At 47.3% G+C, this 22,403-nt stretch overlaps 1 protein-coding gene across 1 annotated transcript in view; it reads right to left on the bottom strand.

Moving 5' to 3' along the window:
• The window catches only part of Polr1a (RNA polymerase I subunit A), a 64,823-nt gene that overhangs the window by 12,929 nt on the left and 29,491 nt on the right, over positions 1-22,403 (bottom strand). Inside the window, exons 14-25 of the mRNA XM_052720377.1 lie at positions 21,765-21,956; positions 14,778-14,927; positions 13,649-13,832; positions 12,353-12,435; positions 12,083-12,241; positions 9,384-9,482; positions 7,537-7,689; positions 5,743-5,825; positions 3,414-3,579; positions 2,229-2,450; positions 1,310-1,524; positions 529-696 (exon numbers count right to left, since the gene is read on the bottom strand). Coding sequence (XP_052576337.1) covers positions 529-696; positions 1,310-1,524; positions 2,229-2,450; positions 3,414-3,579; positions 5,743-5,825; positions 7,537-7,689; positions 9,384-9,482; positions 12,083-12,241; positions 12,353-12,435; positions 13,649-13,832; positions 14,778-14,927; positions 21,765-21,956 — 1,874 coding nt within the window. The remainder of the gene's footprint in view (positions 1-528; positions 697-1,309; positions 1,525-2,228; positions 2,451-3,413; positions 3,580-5,742; positions 5,826-7,536; positions 7,690-9,383; positions 9,483-12,082; positions 12,242-12,352; positions 12,436-13,648; positions 13,833-14,777; positions 14,928-21,764; positions 21,957-22,403) is intronic.

The raw sequence follows: 22,403 nt of genomic DNA, 5'->3' as shown, positions 1-22,403 counted from the left end.
TCACCCTCACCCCACAGTCTACGGGCTCAGCCTCCTGCAGTCCTGGGAGAGAACCCTCATGCTGGGAAGTCGGGGAAGCTCTCCAGAGTCAATCTGTCAAAAATGGAACGACCCGAATGCAGGAGCATGGGCCCACATTTTCTGTTTCCAGCAATCATCACACAGCAGTGTACAGATATGCACCTAAAGGGCCAAGGCCACAGGAATGGCACTCCTGGAGTTGGGCGACAGGGGGCACTGTGCTGGAGTGTTAACAATGGTCTTGTGTGTATGGATGGTCTCCTAAGCAGCTCTGCTCACCCGATGAAGGAAGTGGCAGAGGGAGATACAGATCCTCAATATCTAGCCACAGAAACCACTCAGGCTCCAAATACGCTCCAGAATTTCAACCGAGGAGCCACACTTAGAGAAAACCTAATCTCTCACTCACCAGCTCCCCTCCCTGCCCCTCTCATAAACTAACTCCTTCCCCAGGAACATTACAGCAGATCTTACAGCTGCACAGTGTGCACCTTTCCGCCCCCATACCTCGGAATGCCCAGGGTGACATTCATCTCGCCTCTGCCTGCAAAGTGGAAGGTGTTCAGTGTCATCTGTGTGGAGGGCTCCCCGATGCTCTGGGCAGCCAGCAGGCCCACCGCCTCGCCTGGGTCACACAGTGAGCGCTGCCACTTCAGCTGCAGTAAGGTTCTCAGCCTGGAAACGTAAGGGACAGCAGCAATCAAGAACAAGTATCCAACTGCCCACCACACCACCAGAAAGCAGAAACACAAATTCCTAGCTGGTTCTTTGTTTGAACTGTTCAGGTTTGCCACAAGAACATCATGTGTCCTTGCCAGACCAGTGACACAGGCCTCTGAGCAGTGCTTATTTCGGGGACCATTCACATCCCCTCCCCCACTAGCAAGAGAAGTTTAGAGAGGGCTTACACTTCCTGCTGTACAAACTGGAAATAGGTTCAGGTTTACCAAGCAGTCAGAGGTGGGGTGTGCTCCCATATGTGGAGATCACATCATGTGTATCTGCACTGCATAATTCTACAATGTACGAACCGCCCTTCCCAGATGGCTGGTCATTAGCAACAACCACTGTCATACACAGAAGGGGCTCAACACACTGGGGTGTATATGAACACCTATGTGTGGAGGGCAGTGCACATGTGGATGAAGCCACAGAGCTACAAGTCCATACACATTCTTCTAGGTGCTTCTGAAGGCAAACAACCTTCTGGAATGCAGGTGGAGGCTGCCTTCCTTTTCTCGAGTGGGTCAGGAGGCCCACAGACCATGACACTGATCAACATCCTCACCTGTCAAGAGAAAGCTCTGATTTCTTGTAACTCCTCTCTGCCTGAGCTGCCCATTCCTGACTGTAGTCATCAATCTTTTTTTCAAATGTTTCAGACACAGACGCAAAGTAGATGTCTGGGCGCCACACAGATAGGCTGGGGTCGGGACAAGGAGCGGCCCTCTTCTGGTATTTCCGCCGACTCTGCTCATCTAATTCATACCACATCTGTAACATCTGAACGGACGACAGGATGCATCTTAGCTCGATGGGAAGGCTTCGCCAACTCCAGGCAGAGCCAGAGGCACAAGAAGACTCAATGGATTATGAGCAGAGAGAAGTGCAAGGCAGAAACCTGGCTGTGGTGCGGTAACAACCACCTCAACACTTAAAACAGGGGAAGAGACTGTCCCATGGCAGGCTGTGGACCAGGATGCTTTCGGCACTTCACCCTGGCCTGGCAGAAGCACAGTAGGGGCATGACATCATTATTTCCTGCCCAACTAGGATTCCTCTGGAGTCAAATGGGCAGTGTTCATGATTATGGCATGTTAAGAGCAAAGAACTTTCCCAGGCAACCAGGACACCAGGAGTGAGGTGACCACCAAATGCCAGTCAGCACCTCTCTCCCCAACCCAAGCTGGCCTCTCTCTAACAGATCTCTACCCAGAGCTCTGCTCACAGCTGCCCCGCCTTTCCACTCCTAGACTGGTCTCCCTGACCCTTCACGCCTGGTGTGGCAAAGAATCCCAATCAGCAGCCTGAGTAATTCCCTGAAGCCCCACTACTCATGCCCTCTAAAGAGTCTCCTAGTGACAGTCTCACACGGCCGCCACTGGGCATTTTCACTAACACATTCTTTATCACGGAGCAACCTCTTATCCTGCCTTAGCTGAGGCCTGAACACAACAGGCACCATGGACACAGCCCTCCCATGTTACCTGCTGGGTTTCCGGGCTGCGGCCATTCTCGTTCTTGCCCTTTAGGTTCAAGGCTTTCACAGCTGCCTGAATCTTCTGGGAAAAACTCAGGAAGGCACCTTTTCTCAGCAGGGCATTAGAATGCTTGCTATGCCATTTTTTAATGGCTTTGAAGTGGCGGAGCACTTTCTGGGGATCTGCTCTGGATAAAACTTCATGAAGATGCTTGGATTTCATTATCACCTGAACAAACAAACCACACAGGCAAGAGGACAACATCAAAGGTGGGTCACACTGCATGACTTCAAGGGACCAAAGTGCACAAGAGTCCTCAGGACACCTCTTGGAGGGATCAAGCACCCATTAGTGAGTAAAGTCCTTACTATCAGGACAGAGAGCAGCTCACTCAGAGCAGCCCTGGGGAGAGGAAAAGATGGCCCCGGTACTGAGACAGATGCAAGAGAGGCCAGGGCCCAGCCCAGACTGAGATCTTGATCCTGCCATCAGAACTAAGTCCTGGTCCGGTGGCAGTGGCACATGTCTTTAATCCGAGCACTCAGGAGGCAGAGGCAGGTGGATCTCTGTGAGTTCAAGGGTAGCCTGGTCTACAGATCAAGTTCTAGGACAGCCAGGGCTACACAGAGAAACCTTGTCTCAAAAAAAAACCAAAAAACCAACAAAAAAAAACAACCCCCCCCCCCCAAAAAAAAACCCCACTAAGTCCTGGACAGCTCATGATGGTTTCTTTCAGCTCCCCAATCTGAAAAAAAACAGGGTAACTGTTCAGTCCACAGTGATGGCCATTACCCATTACTTGGCATTAAGGAATGTACAAGTTACAGATGTATGTAAAGTAGGCTTGCGTCCAAACCCTTGCCCCATCTCTCACCAGCTGCATACCCTAGCTTCAGCATCTAGTTGCCTCGGTTGTCAACTGGACAGAGCGCTGCTGTAGTCCTAGACTGCACCAAGAACCAAGAAAGCGCTTGCTGTGTGTTTCACTGTAAGGCCCGGCACCCCGACCCAACAGATACACACGTGCTGCCATGACCTCATGTGGCCACGGTCTAAGCAGGAGCTTTGGCGATATCAAATGCTTCAGGACACTGGTGGGGACTTTACAAACTTCCAGCTTTTCTCAATCATCACATGGATGGAGTGGCGGGACTCTAGCCATCACCCACAGGCACAAGAGTCTGACCTTACCTCATAGTTGCTGGCCAGGAAGGGGAACTGCTTGGGCTGCAGAAACTGTGTCTTGGGGATGTCCAGGCCATCCTCCCCATACAGGAACTGTACCACGCTGCCATCACTATCACGAACTGTCAGATCATACTGGATGACCAGCCCCTCCAGGTGCTTGATGATACACCTGTAAAGAAACACCCTGCTCAGTGCCCACAGGGCAAACACCTCCCAGGGGGTCTGAGAGGGACAGGTGACACTAAAGGGGAGGTAAGGAACTGCTGTTCCACTCTCCTGTACCTCAGAGCTCTAAGGACATCCTTAGTTAGGATCACAGGCAGGCAAAGGGAAGAGACCGTCAGTGTAGAGATTACCAAGGATAACAAGGGGCATCATCACGAACTAAATGCTGCCATGATGTCCTTACTCTGAAAGCCTTCATCTTCAGTCCTCTAGTGGCAGCTGGCTCCTTCACCCTCTTCCTTTCTGTCCTGGTCACAACCCAGTGTCTACCAGTTTCCTAAGACCCTGTTTTCTCTCCTCCAACCCAAGCTGGAAGGGTAGAGCTCAGTTTTGATGATGATTGACTCAGAGCCTGGCAAGCTGGTGCCAAACACCACCTTTCCTCTTACTACACATGGTAGTGATGTCAGTCCTTGGTCCTCTGCTATGCTGGCCTTACAGGGCCCAGCAGCTGCCCCTCGTGGTCAGGCCTCCCTGAGCTTCAGGCCTTGTCTCCAGCAGCCCACTGACATGCCTGCTTGGGACCTCCTGCTGTCATATCAGAGGCAGCCATATTCCCCTCTGCCATAACACTCTTTCTGCTCTCCATCAGCTCAGATCTGTGCTGCTTCTCAGGTCTAAAGACTTGAGCGTGCAGTGCTGTGCCTTTCCCACTTCTCCTACCTGAGGCCTGCACTGTGCCTCCTCACTCCTGAGCCTTGACTAGTTCCCACTGGCAGGTGAATCCTGTGAGTTATGCACCTTTGCCCCAACGACTGCTGCTTTTCCGTTCAGCCAGAAACTCCAACACTCTCCTGCTGTTCACTCTAATTCCTATGGGTTTCCATGCTTAGATTCTACCGTGCCCAGAGTTCACTGATTATGTGCTTCCCAATTTTTCTTATACAACACAGGTACTCTTGAACAATTTAGGGGGAATGGAGTTCTACCTCTGCTCATACAAAGGAACTGGTTAGGTGATCCAAGTCCCTGGGAAGTAAGGGGACTGACCTTACTTCCCTGACCTAGCTTGGGAACTGCCAGCTCTACAGATGGGCTTCTTACCAACAGGCCACTCAGGCGTGTCTCTACCTCAATGCTACTCTAGTGACATTGAGTCAGGGAGGAAGAGACTAGAACAGGGTATGCGGGCTTGAGTTCAGAAACAGAAGAAATGTCAAAGAGTAGAGGGAAGACACAAAGAAACTGTGCTGCCTGTCACCCTGCCCAGCAGTGCTTGGCAGAGCAGCTGGAGAAGGATGGGGGTGTCCACCCCATTTCCCATCATGATTCTTTGAGCTCAGGAAGAACATGACAAAAAGCCCCAGAGGCCTGCACTCTGCACAGTGTGTGTGTGTGTGTGTGTGTGTGTGTGTGTGTGTGTGTGTGTGTGTGTTGCGGGGGTGGGGAGGGTGGGGGGTGTGGGCAGCAGTGATTGTGGCTACAATGACAACATGGGATACAGGAATGCAGGGACCTGCTGCCTGTATGACTGCTCCCTGGAGTTGGGCCTTGTCTGGGCTTAAGCTCTGATCCTCCATCTCCATAAGGAGGCTAGGTACATGACTGTTCCCTTTTCTACCACAGGAAAGAAAAGGTCTTGGCTGGTCACCTCCCAGGGGACACCTGTAACTAGAGTGTTCTGTAATTATCCCAGGTTGCTCAGACTCTCAACCAAGGACAAGCTTACCACTGCCAACCAGACGTGCCCAACCTTTTGACCCTACTCATCATGTTGTCATCTACAAAGTTCACCCCTGAGAACTGTGGAACGGAGCTTTATCTCATATTAGGCATTATCTCATTATTATGCATAATCTCATAATGTTTGATGTAAGGTTGCAATTTTGTGTTGGGTTGTGTTCATAGATATTCTGAGGCACATGAATGCAGCACATAGGTTGGGCACACACAGAAGACCTGCAGAATATAGGGCCTACTGTGTAAACGTCTGAGGGCATGCTCTACCGGTAATGTAGAAATACTCCGGGCTATTTTCTGTCTCAGGCCACACATGGAGACATTTAAAAGAGATTACATCATCCAAAGAACCCTCAGCGACACATGACAGGTGCAAGCAAGGTCCTGGGACACCAGCCCACCCACCAGAGGCTACAGGTGCTTTTACCTTTGGAGATAGCCAGATCGGCTGGTTTTGACCGCGGTGTCCACCAAGCCTTCTCGTCCCGCCATGCAGTGGAAGAAGAACTCCTAGGGGAATGTGGTAGCCAGGTCTCAAAGGTGGCAGTTAGCACCATGCATTCCCTAGAGGGCCACTCAGGTGCCACCCTATGCACCCTTTCCTAGCCATGCAGACTGCTCCCTTCCTAGATCCTAGAACCCTGGCTTTCACAACCCCAATGGCTCCTAAAGACTTCTGTGGTCCCTTGGGAACTCTCTCTTCCCTGCCTGAGGTAGAGGGACATGTGGATCAAAAGCAACAGGAGCTGAAAGCCCTACATGTACCATGCCATCCTCAAGACACTTGATGCCACATTTCCAGTGAGAAGCAATGCCAGAGTTCAACCCCATCCTATACATCCCATGCTTAGATTCTGCATTAAGTTGTTTCCCAAACTTCTGTGTGTTTGGTTTTGAGATAAGGACTCATTTGTAGTCCTAACTGACCTTGAATTTGTGATCTTCATGCCTCAGGCTCCTGACTAATTGAGATTACAGTTGTGAGCTATAATTGGGATTACAGTTGTGAGCTATCATGCCCAGCTCAATGATTTCTTGATATACTAAAGGGTGGGAGTGGGAATTTGAAACATTCTTGTCTACACAGCTTTTCCAAAATTTTGACTTCCACCACAGGAAGAATACATTTACAACATCCATCAGCAAACATGCAAACACACACACAGAGAGAGAGAGAGAGAGAGAGAGAGAGAGAGAGAGAGAGAGAGAGAGAGAGAGAGAGAGAGAACTCAAGATAAAACTTAATGGTTCTATCTCATCCCTTATTACATGGGACCAACTATTTCTTTACAACTCCACTTTGTTCTACTACATAAAGGAATGCTGAACACTATCTACTACAATGATTTCTTCTTATTTTTTTTTGAGACAGGAGGGTCTATTATGTAACTCTGGATGTCCTGGAACTCACTATGTAGACCTAGCTGGCCTCGAACTCTCAGAATTTGAAATATTCTAGTTTACATCAACCCACTACCATCTCTTGCCTATAGGCTGTGGATGATCCTGTGAATGCTTGTGTGGGGTCAATGGAGGGACCTATGGAGCAGCCAGCAGCCTGGGAATAGTTCCGGCATCCTTTCAGACAGCACGACACTATGGAATCAAGGTACTATCATCCAAAGAGCCATTCTCTTAAGGAATGTATTTGCTGAAGCAAAATTAGGTGCCTGCTACAGATGTCCTGTTATTACAGTGAGGGAGGGAATGGGAAGGGGAACTTGATAAATTAATCTCCATGCTCCTTTTTGATATGAGCACCTTGGTGACTGACATTCCTTTTCTAGCTGCTTCTGAAGCAGCTAAGAACTGGCTAAGGGAGGGTACATCACAGACAAGGGTGAGGCCAAGATCAACCTTGTCTTTTCATTTTCTCTTGAGGCAAGGACTTGCTACGTAGCTTCAGCTGGACTCAAACACGACAATTCTCCTTCCTTGGGCCAATACTGGGATTACAGCATATGCCACCATATCTTCCTCAATCTTTTCATTTTACCACTAAACATTCATCACATGCCTACTATGTATTAGCATTTTGCTAGCTCTAGAATCACAAAGGGGACCACCATGTGGTGGTTGTGTGTTCTTGGACTCTATGGTCTAGCCTTTCTATGGTCTAGCCTTTAACATTTTCCACTTGACTGTTCTTGTGCTGTTATTGACGAGGCCATAGGTCACCACTAGGCCTAGAACGGAGGGAAAATACTAAAAACACACATACAGGAGGCCTGATACCGGTAAGGAACCTTCCAGTGACGAAGCCGCCAGCCCTGGGGGTGAACTCGTAAGGCTCAAAGCAGGGCAGTGACTTGCCAGATGCCATCAGCGGGGGTCTCCGACCTTCCAACTCAATTTGGCCCAGCAGGCAAGAGATCTGGGGAGAGGAAAGACAAACCAGTCAAGGTTTCTGTGAGGGCTAAGCAGCACTTCGTCTGAACAGAATTCCAGCTGTCCTTCAAGAACAGCATTTGGAAATAGATCTACAAGGCCAACATGGAAGCACATTTCAAGAAAAGGTTGGTTCTGGCTTCTTTACATTTGGGGACAGTTGAGAAAAAGTGATGCTTAGAAAAGAAGCCATGACTTAGAATCATCACGTTATACCTAAAAGGACCATGAAGGTTTGCACTGGTTGGTTTTCTGACAGCTTTACATAAGCTAGAATTTTCTGGGTAGGGGAACGTCAATTGAGAGAATGCCTCTATCAGGTTGCCTGGAAGCAAGGCCGTAGTGTATTTTCTTTGTTAATGATTAATGAGGGTAGGCTCAGCTCACTAGAGGTGCTACCACCCCAGCACAGGTTGTCCTCAGTTTGTATAAGGCAGCAGGCTGAGCAAGACCCGGGGGACAGTTAGTTAGTAAGCAGTATTCCTCCATGGCTTCTGCTCCATGTCCTGCCTTGAGTTTCTACTCTGAGATCCCTTAGCCATTGAGTATGACCTGAGAGAAGCAAGATGAAAAAAACTCCTCCCAAGTTGTTTTTGGTCACTGTGTTTTATCACAGCAAGAAAAACCCTAACTGAGAAAAGTTCCAATGGAGAAATGGAAGTCCACAGGAAAAACTAATCCTAGAGCCAGAGAGAAGTCCACCCACTCATCTGTACGCTTAGGAAATTGCATATGAATACTCCGGTAAGTGGGGGGGGTGGATATCTGTATTTCCCTTTAGTTTAGTGGGCTCTCGGCAAGGTGTTCAGCCTTTAAGCCCACTCTGTGTCTTGGCATTTACTGAACAACGGAACATGCCCCTTAAGAGCCTCTCAAAGTCATCAGGATTGAAAAACAAAAAACCCACATCAAAACGGGTACTAAGATTTGTGAAAATGTCTCCACAGCACCAAGGAACTCTGGGAAGATAATGAGACTCAAGAGGTAAACAATCCTTGAAAGAATGTTTACAATGCAATAGTAAATTAAAAAAAATAGAGAATGCAACCTCGTAAGAGTCTGTGTGTGTGTGTTAGGCGCAGGTATGAGATCACGTGTGTACTTGCAGGTCAGAGGCTGACGCTGGCTGCTCAATCTCTCGTCACCTTTATGTTTTCCATCAGGGTCTTTCATTGAACTTCAAGCTCATCAATTTGGTTAGGCCGGCTGGCCAATGAACTTCAGGGACTGCTCCTCCCCACCAAGAAGGGGATTACAGGCATCTGCTGCCATGCCCAGCTTTTGGTGTGGGTTCTGGAGATCTCAACTCAGGACCTTGGGCTTGTGAAGCAGACACTTTATTGACTGAGCCATCTCCTTATTTCAACATCAAGATTATACTGAACTTTTACATGGACAAGTGGTGTGCAGATATAATATGCACATATCCAGCACAGTACCTGGTGTTATAACACATCCCCATGTGGTATATAACCAACTTGCGTATTTCCATCAGCTCTTTCTACACACTGACACTGGTTAGCACTTGCACTGACTTCTACATGCTTTAGTGTTTTTCAGTCTTCTCAGTTATATTTTACATGGACTGAGGAGGTTTGAAGATCAGCAATGAACCAGAAAGCTAATTAATGACGTCAGCCCTCCCCTCTGGCACACTGGATAAAGTTCTTTTGCTCATACTTGCATCGTGTTCACAGTCGACCCTTTGGCTCCCGACTGCACCATCATCTGGAGGTTGTTCTCGGGGAACTGTCTGTGCAAGCCCAAAGGCATACATGCCTGTGGATCAAATCAGTGCGCTGGTCAGTGACTTCATCTTTTTGAAATTCCACATTCAGAAGGTAAAGTTATGACACAAACAATAAAGCCAGAGAGAGTATTGATGTCCAGCCAAGGGCTGAACTGCATTTAAGACAAAGGAAAGCCCAACCTGGCACCATCCTTTCCCTAAAACCTTCAGATGGGTGCCCTGCCCTCTGCTACGCTCAAAGCGCCCCAGGTTTCACTCACTGGCCAAATGGCAGCAAAAAGGGAGACACAAAGGCTGAGAAGAGGGTGGGGCTGGCAAATCCAATCTGAGGTTCTGACAAGGAGCTAGATGTGCTGGTGTGAGTAAGAATGGCCCACAGACTCATACATTTGAATGCTTAGTGTTGGAATTCCTGGCCATTCCCCCAGTTACATGACCGCACATGCACTGTTGAGATGTTTAGTCATTCCAGGGCTTTACATCCTATGTAATCCGTGCACACTGCATGACCACGCAGTCTATGTGCATGTGTGGCGTAGTTCCATAAGCCCATATGCACATGTGCAGGGGAATCCACAAAAAGCGGGTCACAGACTCCTCCCCCTTCTTCTCCTCTACCCCACCTCTCTCCCTGCACATGTCTTCCACAGGCCTGATCACATTCTTTCCTGTGCCTCCCTTCTCCTAATAAAACACTGATAGTGGGTTTTGTCGTGCCTCATGGCTTTTCTAGCATGGTAACAGTGCTGCTTAATGAATAACATTTCGTCGCCACATGAAACCAACACTTAGTCACCAGGAAGTAGCACTATTTGAAAGGATTAGAAGGCCTTGTTGAAGGAAGTGTGTCACTGAAAGTGGGCTTTGAGGTTTCAAAATCTTAAGCCCAGGCCCTCCTGCGCTCCCTTTCACATGCTGGCTCTCACTCCCTAGGGATCAGGAAAGAGAACTCACTCAGCTACTTCTAAGTTACTTCTCAGCTACTTCTCCAGAACCATGTCTGCCTGTGTGCTGCCATGCTCCCCACTGCGATAATGACTAACCACTGTGATAATGACAAAGCCCACAATTAAATGCTTTCCTTTATGAGAGCTGCCTTGGTCACGATGTCTCTTCACAGCAACAGAACAGTGACTAAGACAATAGACAAGAATAAAATCTAAGCCTGCGGTGGTGGAACACACACACCTTTAATCCCAGCACTCAGGAGGCAGAAGCATATGGATCTCTAAGGCCAGCCTGGTCTACAGAGTGAGTGCTGGACAGCCTGGGCTACATAAACACTTTTTTGAAAAAAATAAAAAATAAAATAAAAATCTAAGGTGAGGTCCTGATGAATCAGCCCAGGAAAGCTTAGTCTGGATGCCCAGAGTCAGTGCATCACCAATGTCCACACTTGCCAGCAAGCCACCAGGCATAGCAGAAGTGAGAAAGCCCTACAGAGAGGTCCTAGGGACCATGACATGGGTTCTGAGTCTGTTCCAGCCTTTGCTTGGGGATCCAGACACCCTAGTCAACACAGGAGGGTAGAGCCCGAGTTGGAAGAGGGCAGGAAGTGGGAGCTGTGGGACAAGAAGCTATTCTAAGACGTGCTCTGTCTGCCCTGGTGGACAAGGCTCCTGCTTTCCCAGGCAGCACTAGAGGGCTCCTCTGACTAAAACCTTCTACTGAGGAGAGCTATCTCCTAGGCCACCAAATGAATGCTGTAAGGCAGCAAGAGGACCACAGACAACTCTGACGTGGAGCCATAGCCTTGCCCTTCTTTCCTCAGGCTGGGCCCCAGGGTCTACCAGCAGAGTGAAAGCCAGGCTGGCTCCTCCTCCAAACCACAGGGTGGGGAGTTCAGGCTCCGGAACAGGAGCACAGGCAGAAGTGAGCTGTGACCTTAACCTAGGCAGCTTCCCCTCTCCTTCTGAACTGCCACAGGCTGGGCTTGGCACTGTGCATGAGCAAGCATTGTGAAGCAGTGCTCCTCACATTCACACAGTAAGTACCAAGTCCGACATGAACTTGAAGCCAGGCATTGACCTCTGGCTCTGCTGTATGAGCAGCAGTGGCTTCTGCCCCTTATTTTGTTCATCCACCTACAGTGGAGTGGGTTCTACAGTTCAGCTTCTTTCTTCAGTCCCTTTAATGCAGCAGCTCCCAAGTAAGCACATTTAGAAATGCTGCACAGGGGCTGGAGAGATGGCTCAGTGGTTAAGAGCACCGACTGCTCTCCCAGAGTCCTGAGTTCAATTCCCAGCAACCACATGGTGGCTCACAACCACTTGTAATGAGATCTGGTGCCCTCTTCTGGCCTGCAGGGACACATGCAGGCAGAATACTGTGCACATAATAAATAAATAAATCTTAAAAAAAAAAAAAAAAGGAGAAATGCTGCACAAAGCATTCTGTTTTTTAGCACAAACCCAAGGCCTTCCCAGACTCAAATGGAGAGAATAAAATCCTGAATTCTTCACAAAAATGGAGTCTACTTACCCAACTTCAAACCTCACCTACTCAGTTGTTAAATAGTCAAACTGCTCTAAGGGGCCCAGGGTGAGAATCAAAATGTAATTCAAAACAAATCAACAAAAATTCAGCATTCAAAAAGATGGGGATGTGTGCACTGTACGGCGAGGCTAACCTTGTTGATCTCATTGCTGTAATGGTTCACTTCCTCCTTGAACTTCATGTCAATCATGTTAAAATCCCTCTGGTTTTTGCCCAGATGGGCATCCTGCCATTTCCCTTGGATCTCATCACAAGACGCAGCTTCTGGTAGGTTCAATGCAGCCCTAACAGCCTAGAATAAAGAAGAAACAGGAGGTGGTAGCCAAGGGAGAGGTGGTTTTTAGTCTGTAAGATAAGCCACCCCTGGGACAGCAGCCCACAGCCTCCCAACCCTCCTCTTTACCCGGGGCCCACACTGGGTGGATTCTTCAATGATGCGCTGTCTCCTCACATCTGCATCTGGCTTAACCAAAATGTCTTCTACACCTGCGAAGGCAAACAGGCAAGTTCAACAGGGCCCAGGCCTAATGTCTCACTGACTTATAAACTTGGTGATGCTCAGATCCAAAGCTGAGAGTCACAGACACAGGAAGTTCTGGAATAGTGATATTAACATCAGTGCATGCTTAGGAAAGCCTAAACATCTCATAAGCAATAAAATCAAGGCTTAAAATTGAGGTACATAGGTAGAAAGTAGGCCTAGGCTTGAGTTACAAACTTGTGCTTTTAGCCAGAAGCTCTGCTGGCTACATCCAATAAATCTGTGTGGGATGAAATGGCTAGATGTAGGTTGAAAAGCTCTTCAGTGGTAGAAGAGAGGCAGACAGTGAGTGTCCCAGGGCCCTGGCTATGTGCACAGCTGTGAATACGCACACACCAAGTACACACCCACGTCACGTAGGGGCAAGAGTCAAGCGTTCCCCAGCACTGACTACCTCAGAAGGGTACACGGTCCACATCCCTTCAGCGAAGCCCATCCTTTAGCTCAAAGGACTGAAGAACAGCTCACCCTGATCAGTAATTGCTTTTCAACCCAACAATATTTTGTTTCTACCTGTGAATGTCTCAGACTTAAGAATCCCTCAGCCAAGGTTTGAGTGGGAAGGCAACAACTGAGTATTTAAAAACGAGAGCAAACATCGGGAATCCCAGTACAACAGCCTGGAAACCTGAGGCTCCTGAAGAGTACATGTGAGCAGAAACGATTCCTCTCCACAGAAGCCAAAACCACAAATGCAGGCCCTGCCGTGAGGACACATCCAGGCCATCCTTGGAAAGATGACCCCTGCCTGAACGAAGGTGGAAGGAGGTTAGTGGCCCTCCCCACAGCTCTCCTCCTCCTGGCTTGGCCTTGCTTCCTGTCAGCCTGTGGCATGTGGATCATCGGTGCACTTGAGCCATCCCTGTCTGTGCCCTGGGCTCACAAAGCTACAGCATGACAGCTGCTTAGGTCCGGGCTGCACTTGTGAGCCGGCCCTAGGAGCTACTTCTGTCATAAGGGGTGGGGTGAAGAAAGGGACATGATGGGACTGGCGATGGGAAGGGCTGCTCTGTGCTGTGGTGGGAAAAGCAACAGAAGCTGTGGGAAGTCAGATGGATAGCAATGAAGGGAAGAGTCTAAATAAACATCTACCAAGAAAACAGCCTAGACGTCATCCTGCGGGGTCAGCAGAGCCAGAGCCATGAGCCTCGTACTTACCCAAAGTGAAACCTCTATAGAGCTGCAGGTAGGCAGTGAAGAGGCGGGCCAGGCAGGTGAGAACCCTGCCGCTGGTCTCACCCCCGTAGATCTCATAGCAGCAGTGGACCAGGCCGTAGGCAGAGCTCCCGTAGTGTGCCTTGTCTAGCACTCCGCAGAGCAGCTCCCCTTCCCTGATGATCACCTGGGTAGGGAAGGAGCACCAATAACACATCTTCAAATAAGGGAGACTAACGCACACTGGCTAAGGTTTTACCTGCACACAGTAAGCTGTTATCTATACAGGGAAAGAAGTAGCTGCTCCAGGTCTGCACAGAACATCTGTTGGTCCTGACACAGGACAGGGGATAGGGTTCATTGGTAGAGCTCATTCTAAGCATGCAGGGGATCCTGGGTTCAATACCCAACCACAGAAAAAAGAAAGAAAGAAAGAGGGAAGATGGAGGGACAGAGGAAAGCAGGCCCTGTTAAAAATATACAGCCAGGCCGGGCGGTGGTGGTGCACACCTTTAATCCCAGCACTCGGGAGGCAGAGCCAGGCGGATCTTTGTGAGTTCGAGGCCAGCCTGGTCTACAGAGCGAGATCCAGGAAAGGCACAAAGCTACACAGGGAAACCCTGTCTCGAAACCCCACCCCACCCCCTCCCAAAAAATAATACACACACACACACAGAGCCAGCTGCAGACTTGAGATGCCTGCTCACCAAGAACACACAGAGGCCTTGGTAATCTTTGGTGTGAGTGTGCTCTCACAGTAGCACAGCACCTGGGGGTGACCACCTTGGCCTTCCCTAAGTCTGGTTCTGAAGGTTTGGAGCTGAGATTTGGGGACCTCGTAGCAATTTGGTTAACTCAAACCACTCAGAGGTCTTGAAGGAAAACATGGGCTCTACACTGTAAGCCCTGCAGAATCAGCACGAGCTTTTGGAAAGCCTTCCCAAATCAGCAGCTATTTCATACTGAGAGCCAGAGGTCAGAGCTCAACCCTGACCACTTTAAACAAAAGGGGATACCGACTCAGACAAAACTTGTCTTCTGAGGCATGGCATCAGTTTCTGAACATGTTTTGAGTCAATCTGCTACCACCAGGAACAGAAATCAACCTTATAATAATAAAGGACAGCCATACCTGGGACTCACACATGGAGTCAGGGTCAAAGTCAGGAACAGGACGTGGAGTTTCCTTCACCCAGGCTTTGCTGCCAATTTTTGCCTTTCCAGATAAATTCAGGGGGGCGTAGTCCTCTGGGATTATGTTTATGAGCAGGGTTGACACAACCTGGAGAAAAGGAGGACAATATGATGGAAGGGGAAAAGATAACTGCTCTTTTAAGACCATCTGCCTCATGACGCCATTTCTCATGCTCTCAAGGCACAGTAAGGCAATCAGGTCCTCTAAAACACAAGTCCACCAAAAATATACTAAAACTTCATTAGGATTTTTTTTTTTTTTTTTTTTTTGGTTTTTCGAGACAGGGTTTCTCTGTGTAGCTTTGCGCCTTTCCTGGAACTCACTTGGTAGTCCAGGCTGGCCTCGAACTCACAGAGATCCGCCTGGCTCTGCCTCCCGAGTGCTGGGATTAAAGGCGTGCGCCACCACCGCCCGGCCACTTCATTAGGATTTTTATTCCCTAAATACTTCATCCTAGAGCGAGCAAACTCTGAGAATTGCATTAAATTTCTGAACAGTCCAAAGGAAGGATAATTGTTTGGGGGTCCAAATAAGCATCTGATAATGTGGTAAAATAACAAAAGCAAAGAATCAGCAAAGGTGAGAGAGATGGGAGGCTCCTACCACTCCTCACCTGCCAGACTGGAAAGCTGAAACACAGTCTCAGTCATCCTCAAACAGTGACAATTACTCTGTGTTTAGTAACTTCCTCCCTGCACAAGAGCTTAGACTCTCAAGGCAGGGACATAACAGCGAAGAAGTGCCTAAGGAGCTTCCCACGGGAGACCTGAAACATCTAACTGAGAAACAGGCTGCAGAGTGAGGCACCAGGCATTGGGGTGCCCTGGTAGAGGGCGTGCACTGAGGGGCGCGTTCTGATCTAGTGTTGCTTGTTCCCAGCCTTCAGACAGGGTGCATTCACTCCTTTGCAATTATCTATCAACTGCTATGAGCCAGGTACTGAGGAGAGGGTGAAGCTCCTTGGAGCCTTGACTCCCTGGGGATCCATGCTCTAGAGGAAAACAGAACAAGGAAGGGTAACTCAGAGCACAGAGAAGAGGGCACCGTGATTCTAAATTAGGTGGCCAGGGAAGGCCTCAGTCAGCAGTCAGGGACGGGATCCCGTGTTTCAGGGCAAGGGGCAGGAAGGGTGGGTGGAAAGGCTTAGCCAGAGTGAGAAGGAGATTATCTGGTACGGTTTGATGCGTTCTGCCTTGGCCAATGTGGGCTACTATACCCAAATACCCTAAACTGCACAAAGCATAAATAGGAATTTATTTCTTATAGTTATAGGAGCAGAGGAGGACAAATGAGGCAGACAAGGAGGCTGGGGAGGGTCATGCTTTCTAGCATAAATAGAGACTTCCTACTCGGTCTTGACTTGGTGGAAGAGTGCTTGAAGACTTACAAGGGCACGAATCCCATTCCTTCTGCTCCCATGACTAAACATCTCCCAAAGGCCTCATTCTGCAACACTATCCCTGGGGGTGGGGGGAGGGGGAGGATTATAACAGGAACCTTGGGAAAATAAATATTCAGACAAAAGCGTGTTCTAATTTAACTCCCGACAGGACTATTTACTGTAAATACATTCCAGGTCTACACTCTTGAACAAAGTGCCCAAAAAAAAAAATGCCTTAGAGAACAGATGTCACACTGATAAGGAAGACTGATAAGCCCATAATCTGATGCCAATCAACTTTTATAGTGCTAAATGCCTCAAGTAAACAGATGTAACTAGAATTAATTTTAGTACTGAAAGGCCAGGGTCTTTCCTGAGTCACCCAGAAAGGTTATCACTTGGCAAACAGTCACTAACAGAAGGCCAGGAGAGGCACTTTCTCAAGCAGGTGTTCTACAGAGGGAGGCAGGTGTCTCTGGGGACAACAATGGACCAGCTTAGGAGGTGTCAAGCACATTCCCACAGAGGGAGCAGGCTGGGGGGCAAACAGGCAGGTGTTGCAGGCAAGGGGTTGGAGAGGCTCAGTGGTTGAGAGCACTGACCGCTCTTAAAGGAGACCTGGGTTTAATTTCTAGCACCTATATGGCAGCTAACTGCCTGTAACTCTAGTTCTAGGGGATCCAATGTCCTCTTCTGGCCTCTGTAAGCACTGCATACATGTGGTGCACAGATACACATGCAAGCAAAATACCTGTGCATGTAAAAGTAAAAAACAAAAATATGTAAGAAATAAAAATAAAGAAAGCAGATAACACTGTTTCTGGAGCAGAAGACGATCAGAAGGCTCACTCTCCTCACACCTCAGCTCTATAGGCTGGTATGATGAGGGGGATGGGGTAAGGAGTCGGGGCAGGAGGTGAGGCTTCCCTGGGCTGCTTACCACAAGCTGCACATTAACCCAAACAACATATGGCTAGTGGGGGGCTGCCAGGCTGGATAGTCAAGACTGGAATTTGGTATAAAGTAACAGACATATTCAACAACTCATACACAGAGAACGATGGCCTGCTATCCCACCTACAAAAGAAAGAACATCTGTCGATGAAGAAAACACCACAGACTAAGAACTGGGAATAAATATTAACAACCTGGTAAAGAAGCATCTGTGCAAAACCACTAACATACCCAATCAAAGTCTGCATGTTCCTGTCTAAAATCAGGGGCAGGACAAGGCCATTTCTACTCAACAATGTCCTAGAAGTTCTTGCTGGGATGGTCAGGTAAGGAAAGAAACAAAATGCACTCAGATGGAGAGGCAAGTGCAAAACCATGGTGTATAGAGGATGTTCTTCAGCATTCTACAAAGTTATCATTATCAGAGCTAGTATACGACTCTAAGTGACGCTGAAGGGGATCAACCTACAGGAGCCACTATGTGTTGGTAAGAGTCTGAAAATTAATCTAACAACAAAATCCACATACAAAGTACCAAGGTGAATCAAGTACTTCAGGAATAAATTTAACTAAAGAAGGACCAGCAAGATGCCTCAGCAGGTAAGGATGCCTGCTGCTGAACTTGAAGACCCAAGCTTGATCTCCAGACTCACATGGTAGAGAACTGACTCCTGCAAGCTGTCCTTTGGCCCTGACACACATGCACACACATGCAAAAAAACCCCTAAAAACAGAAGACAAAAGAAAGAAAAAAATTTAACCATACAAGGACAAATGGCTCAAGAGTTAAGAGCACTTGCTGGTCTTGCAGAGGACCCAGGTTCAGTTCCTAGCAACCCAATCAGGCAGCTCTCAACCGCCCACGATCCAGTTTCAGGGGATCTGATGCCCTCTTCTCGTCTCCATGGGTGGCTGAATGCATGTGCTACACATACAGTCAAAGCAGGCCACAGAAGTAGTACAAAACAAACGTTTATACAACAAAAATGACAGCAGACAGCTGGGAGAAGTGAGAAGGGCTAGTTGACCCTCCAGTTCATGGAAATGCAAAGAACCTCAGGCAAAGCAATCTCGGAACAGAAGAGCAGAGCTGCGAGACTCTCATCTGATTCTAAACCTCACTAACAAAGCTTAGAAATCAAGGCAGCGTGACAAGGGCATTAGGATAGGCACACTAACAACTGGAATATAAATGAGTCCAGAAAGAATATCTGCAAACAGCTGCTTTAGATCTAGTGGTGAGGACAGTCAATTGGAAAGATCAATACTGTCAGCAACTGGTGCTGAGAAAAACGCATATATACAGATCCAAGAATGGATTTTGAACCTCATCTTACACCACAAATAAAAGTTAACTCAAAATGGCTCCAAGACCTAAATGCATAATCAATAAAATGGCTAGCTGTGACAATACAAACAGCTGTGACAACACAAAATCAGCTGAAACTTACCTAAATTTAAAACTTTTGTCTGTCAAATGACAAGCACATGGAAAAATATTCCATATAACTGGAGAAAAGGTTTATAAATCACATACATGATGTAATGCTAACCGCCAGAATATATCAAAAATTCTTACAACTCAATAAAAAGACAAACATCATAGTAAATGGGCAAATAACTTGAACACATTTGTCTAAAAGACAGTGAACCCACCTACATTGCTGGTATAAAAATAAACTATGTCAACTTTGAAAAACAGCTTGAAAGTTCCTCAAAAAATTAACCACAGAATTACCACGATTCTACGACTATAGTACACACACAGAATCACTGTATGATTCTTAGTTATACATAAAGAATGAAAACACGTGCTCACAAAGGGGGATGGAGCAGAAGAGCTCACTGCAGCTTTACCTGTAGTACCCAAGGAGTGGAAACATCCCTAATTATCTGTTTTCAACTGAAAACGAATAAACAAAATGTAGTGTCTTCACACAACGAATGTTCTTCAGCCATAAAAAAAAAACCAAAAAAAAACAAAAAACAGAGTATGCCGGGGGGTGGGGGTGGGGTGGGGGGGGTGGCGCACGCCTTTAATCCCAGTACTCTGGGAGGCAGAGCCAGGGGATCTCTGTGAGTTTGAGGCCAGCCTGGTCTACAGAGTGAGTTCCAGGAAAGGCACAAAGCTACACAGAGAAACCCTGTCTCAAAAAACAAAACAAACAAACAAACAAAAAACCCAGAGTATAACACAGGTAAGCCTTCAGAACATTATATTAAATCAAAGAAGCATGTCACAAAAACCTTATTGTACGACTGAGATGAAATGCACAAATTAGGCAAAGTAATAGAGACTAGGAGTGAAGGGAGGAAGGAAGTGGGATTGATCACTAATGATCACTAATAGATAACAGAATTTCTTTGTGGGTGACAGCAATATTCTGGAACTGACTCTTAAAAGTTGTCCTCTGACTTCCATGTAAGTGCCACAACACCTGTATGCGCGCGCGCGCGCGCGCGCGCACACACACACAAATAATAAAGTAAAAAAATGTAACTGTGATTTGTGATGGTGAATCTTCATTGTTGACTTGATGGGATTTAGAATCACCATGGAAACACAACTCTGGGTGTGTCTATGTAACTGAAGAGATCCACCCCGGATGTGGGAGGCACCACCCCATCGGTGAGCTGAGCACCAGTATTCATCTCTCCATGCTTCTTGACTGTGCATGCAATGTGACAGCTGCCTCAAGTTCCGGCCACCAACCTCTCCTGCCACGTCAAGTATTTTGTCACAGCAATGAGAAAAGTAACAGCCATTCTAGACAAAATATTAGCAAGCCAAGTTCAACGGCTACAACAACTGAGATATGAACTATTCTTTCAAAAGCTCTGTGTTGAAGGCTTTGCCCCCAGCTGGTGGGGCTACTGAGAGGTGGCTGGATCTGAAGAGTGTTAACTCCATCAATGGGCTAACCACTGGTGAGCTTACTGAGCCTGCTACTATAGGAGGAGGCATGTGTCCCTAGAGCATGGCCCTGATGGGCCTCTCTTCCATGCTTCTTCTTGGTTCCTTTCCTGTCTCCTGATCCTCTGCTCTACAACATGCTTCTACTTTTTTTTTGGTTTTTCGAGACAGGGTTTCTCTGTGCAGCTTTGCACCTTTCCTGGAACTCGCTTTGAAGACCAGGCTGGCCTCGAACTCACAGAGATCCGCCTGGCTCTGCCTCCCGAGTGCTGGGATTAAAGGCATGTGCCACCACCACCCGGCTCACATGCTTCTACCTTAACGCTCTGATTTACTACACAAAGGTCTGGAAGCAACAGAGTCAAGTGGCCCAAAGTGAAAGCTCTGAAAATCTGAGCTACAGTAAACTCTTCCTCATATAAAGTGTTTTGTTACAGCAAGAAAACATACATAATCATTCATAAAATAATCCTGGTGTTTAAATCTTTTACAGACTAAGCTGGGTGGTGGTGGCACACACCTTTAATCCCAGCAGTTGGGAGGCTGAGGCATGTGGATTTCTGAGCTCGAGGCCAGCCTGGTCTACAGAGTAAATTCTAGGACAGCCAGGGCTATACAGAAAAATTCTGTCTTGAAAACAACAGTACCCTGTCAGAGACAAGGATAGAATCTCTAGTTAGTGGAAAAATACAGACCCCCATAAGACAGGGAACTAGATAATCTTACAGTCAGGTTGCCTAGCAACAGGACATTGAGGCAGAGCCCCTGACCCTTTCACCATGTAAACATCCTATACAAACATCCTATTAGCTTGCCCCACCTTATGCAGATGACAGCTTCTTGCTCCCCCCACCCTGCAGGAACTATATAAACCCTCGTGGAGAAAAATAAAGTTGCACCTTGATCAGAATCTAGACTTGGTGTGTTTCCTTGTATCTCCTGTCTCTATCATTCCGTCCTTAGGGTGGTCGAGAACCCGTTGAAGCCCTGCAGGCGGGGCAGTACCCCCCCCCCCAAAAAAAACCCAAAAACCTACTTTTACAGACTTAAAGAATTACGAAGCAAGAGAAGGCTGCAGAGATGAATTCAAACCCACTTTTTATGGATAAAGAGCCAAGACTTTAGAAGTTGATCCTTGAAGCTGAATTTGGAGGCCCAGGCAACAGTAGAAGAATATACTGTAGTGTATTTCATTTGATTTCCATGTATACTATTATATGGTTACTTTGGCATTAAAAAATCCCGGGTTTGAATTCCAGTTCTGCCTCTAATAACCTTGAACATGTTATTTAACATTAAGTCTCAGTATTATCATCTGCTGAAGAGAGAAGGTCGGATTTAAGCACAAAAAAATCGTGTCAATGAACTCAGCAAAGCCTTTGGTATTTCTCGGTGAACCTTTCTATTAGAACTACATCACCACTGGTATTAGCGCTGCATTTGGATTAGAGGACACCCAGTTTACGATAAACCAATAAACAGGAACCGTGCACCTGTTCTTCCTAGAATCACCTTTGAGCTTTCCCAGACCTGGGCCCCGCGCAAAGGGAAAGTCAGACTATTTAATGATTAGAGATTTTTCTGTCTCTGGTCTGGAATCTCTTGGAATTGAAACTGTTACATGAGTGGCTTATTTTCTTTTAAAACATACACTGGTTGCCATTTTCCCAATTACCTGCTTTCCTGTCCACAGCGGGAAAGGCTTCAGGATGGCAGGAGGAAAGAGCTTCACACGTCCCACTTTGTCTGTGAGCCCTCGGTACACCAGCTCCATGTACTGTTCCCGGTTGAAAAAGCATCCCCGGATGGTCATATTTGCACCTGAAACCATGTGATCTTGAATCAATCCTGCCAATGGCTGGCCATCCTGCAAATCAAAAAAAAAAAAAACCCAAAAAAACAAAAAAACAAATTTCAAGTCAAACTCTTCAATTTCTAATCATCTGCTTGGAAGCCATTTTTATCAAGAGCTTTTGTATAAAGCCCAGACTATCCACTCCATGCTTTCACTTAGAAACAGACTGCACCACAAATCACATGACCAGTAGTTACTACTGTCCTCAACTTTTGCCAACTGCCTACTGTCTTGTGGCAAAAGTATTTCAAACTTATTTCCACAAGCCTTCCTTATTTAATATCATCTGGCTCTAGTTAGTAGATTTTTGGCATTTATTTGTACATTTGGCCTGGCTGTTGTCAGCCGTGTTCTTGTTTTTTGGTAGTTTGGTTTTTCACACATTTCTGGCCTTGTTCTTCTGTAAATCAGTCATCCATTTCACAAATATTTATTGAGAGCCCACTGTTTGCCAAGGCA

Source organism: Peromyscus californicus, unplaced genomic scaffold (assembly GCF_007827085.1).
Source record: "Peromyscus californicus insignis strain IS unplaced genomic scaffold, ASM782708v3 Scaffold_6__1_contigs__length_162567912, whole genome shotgun sequence".
In the NCBI taxonomy this organism is placed as follows: Eukaryota; Metazoa; Chordata; class Mammalia; order Rodentia; family Cricetidae; genus Peromyscus; species Peromyscus californicus.
The sequence above is the reverse complement of the archived record's forward strand: the minus strand, read 5'-3'. Positions and strand labels throughout refer to the sequence as shown.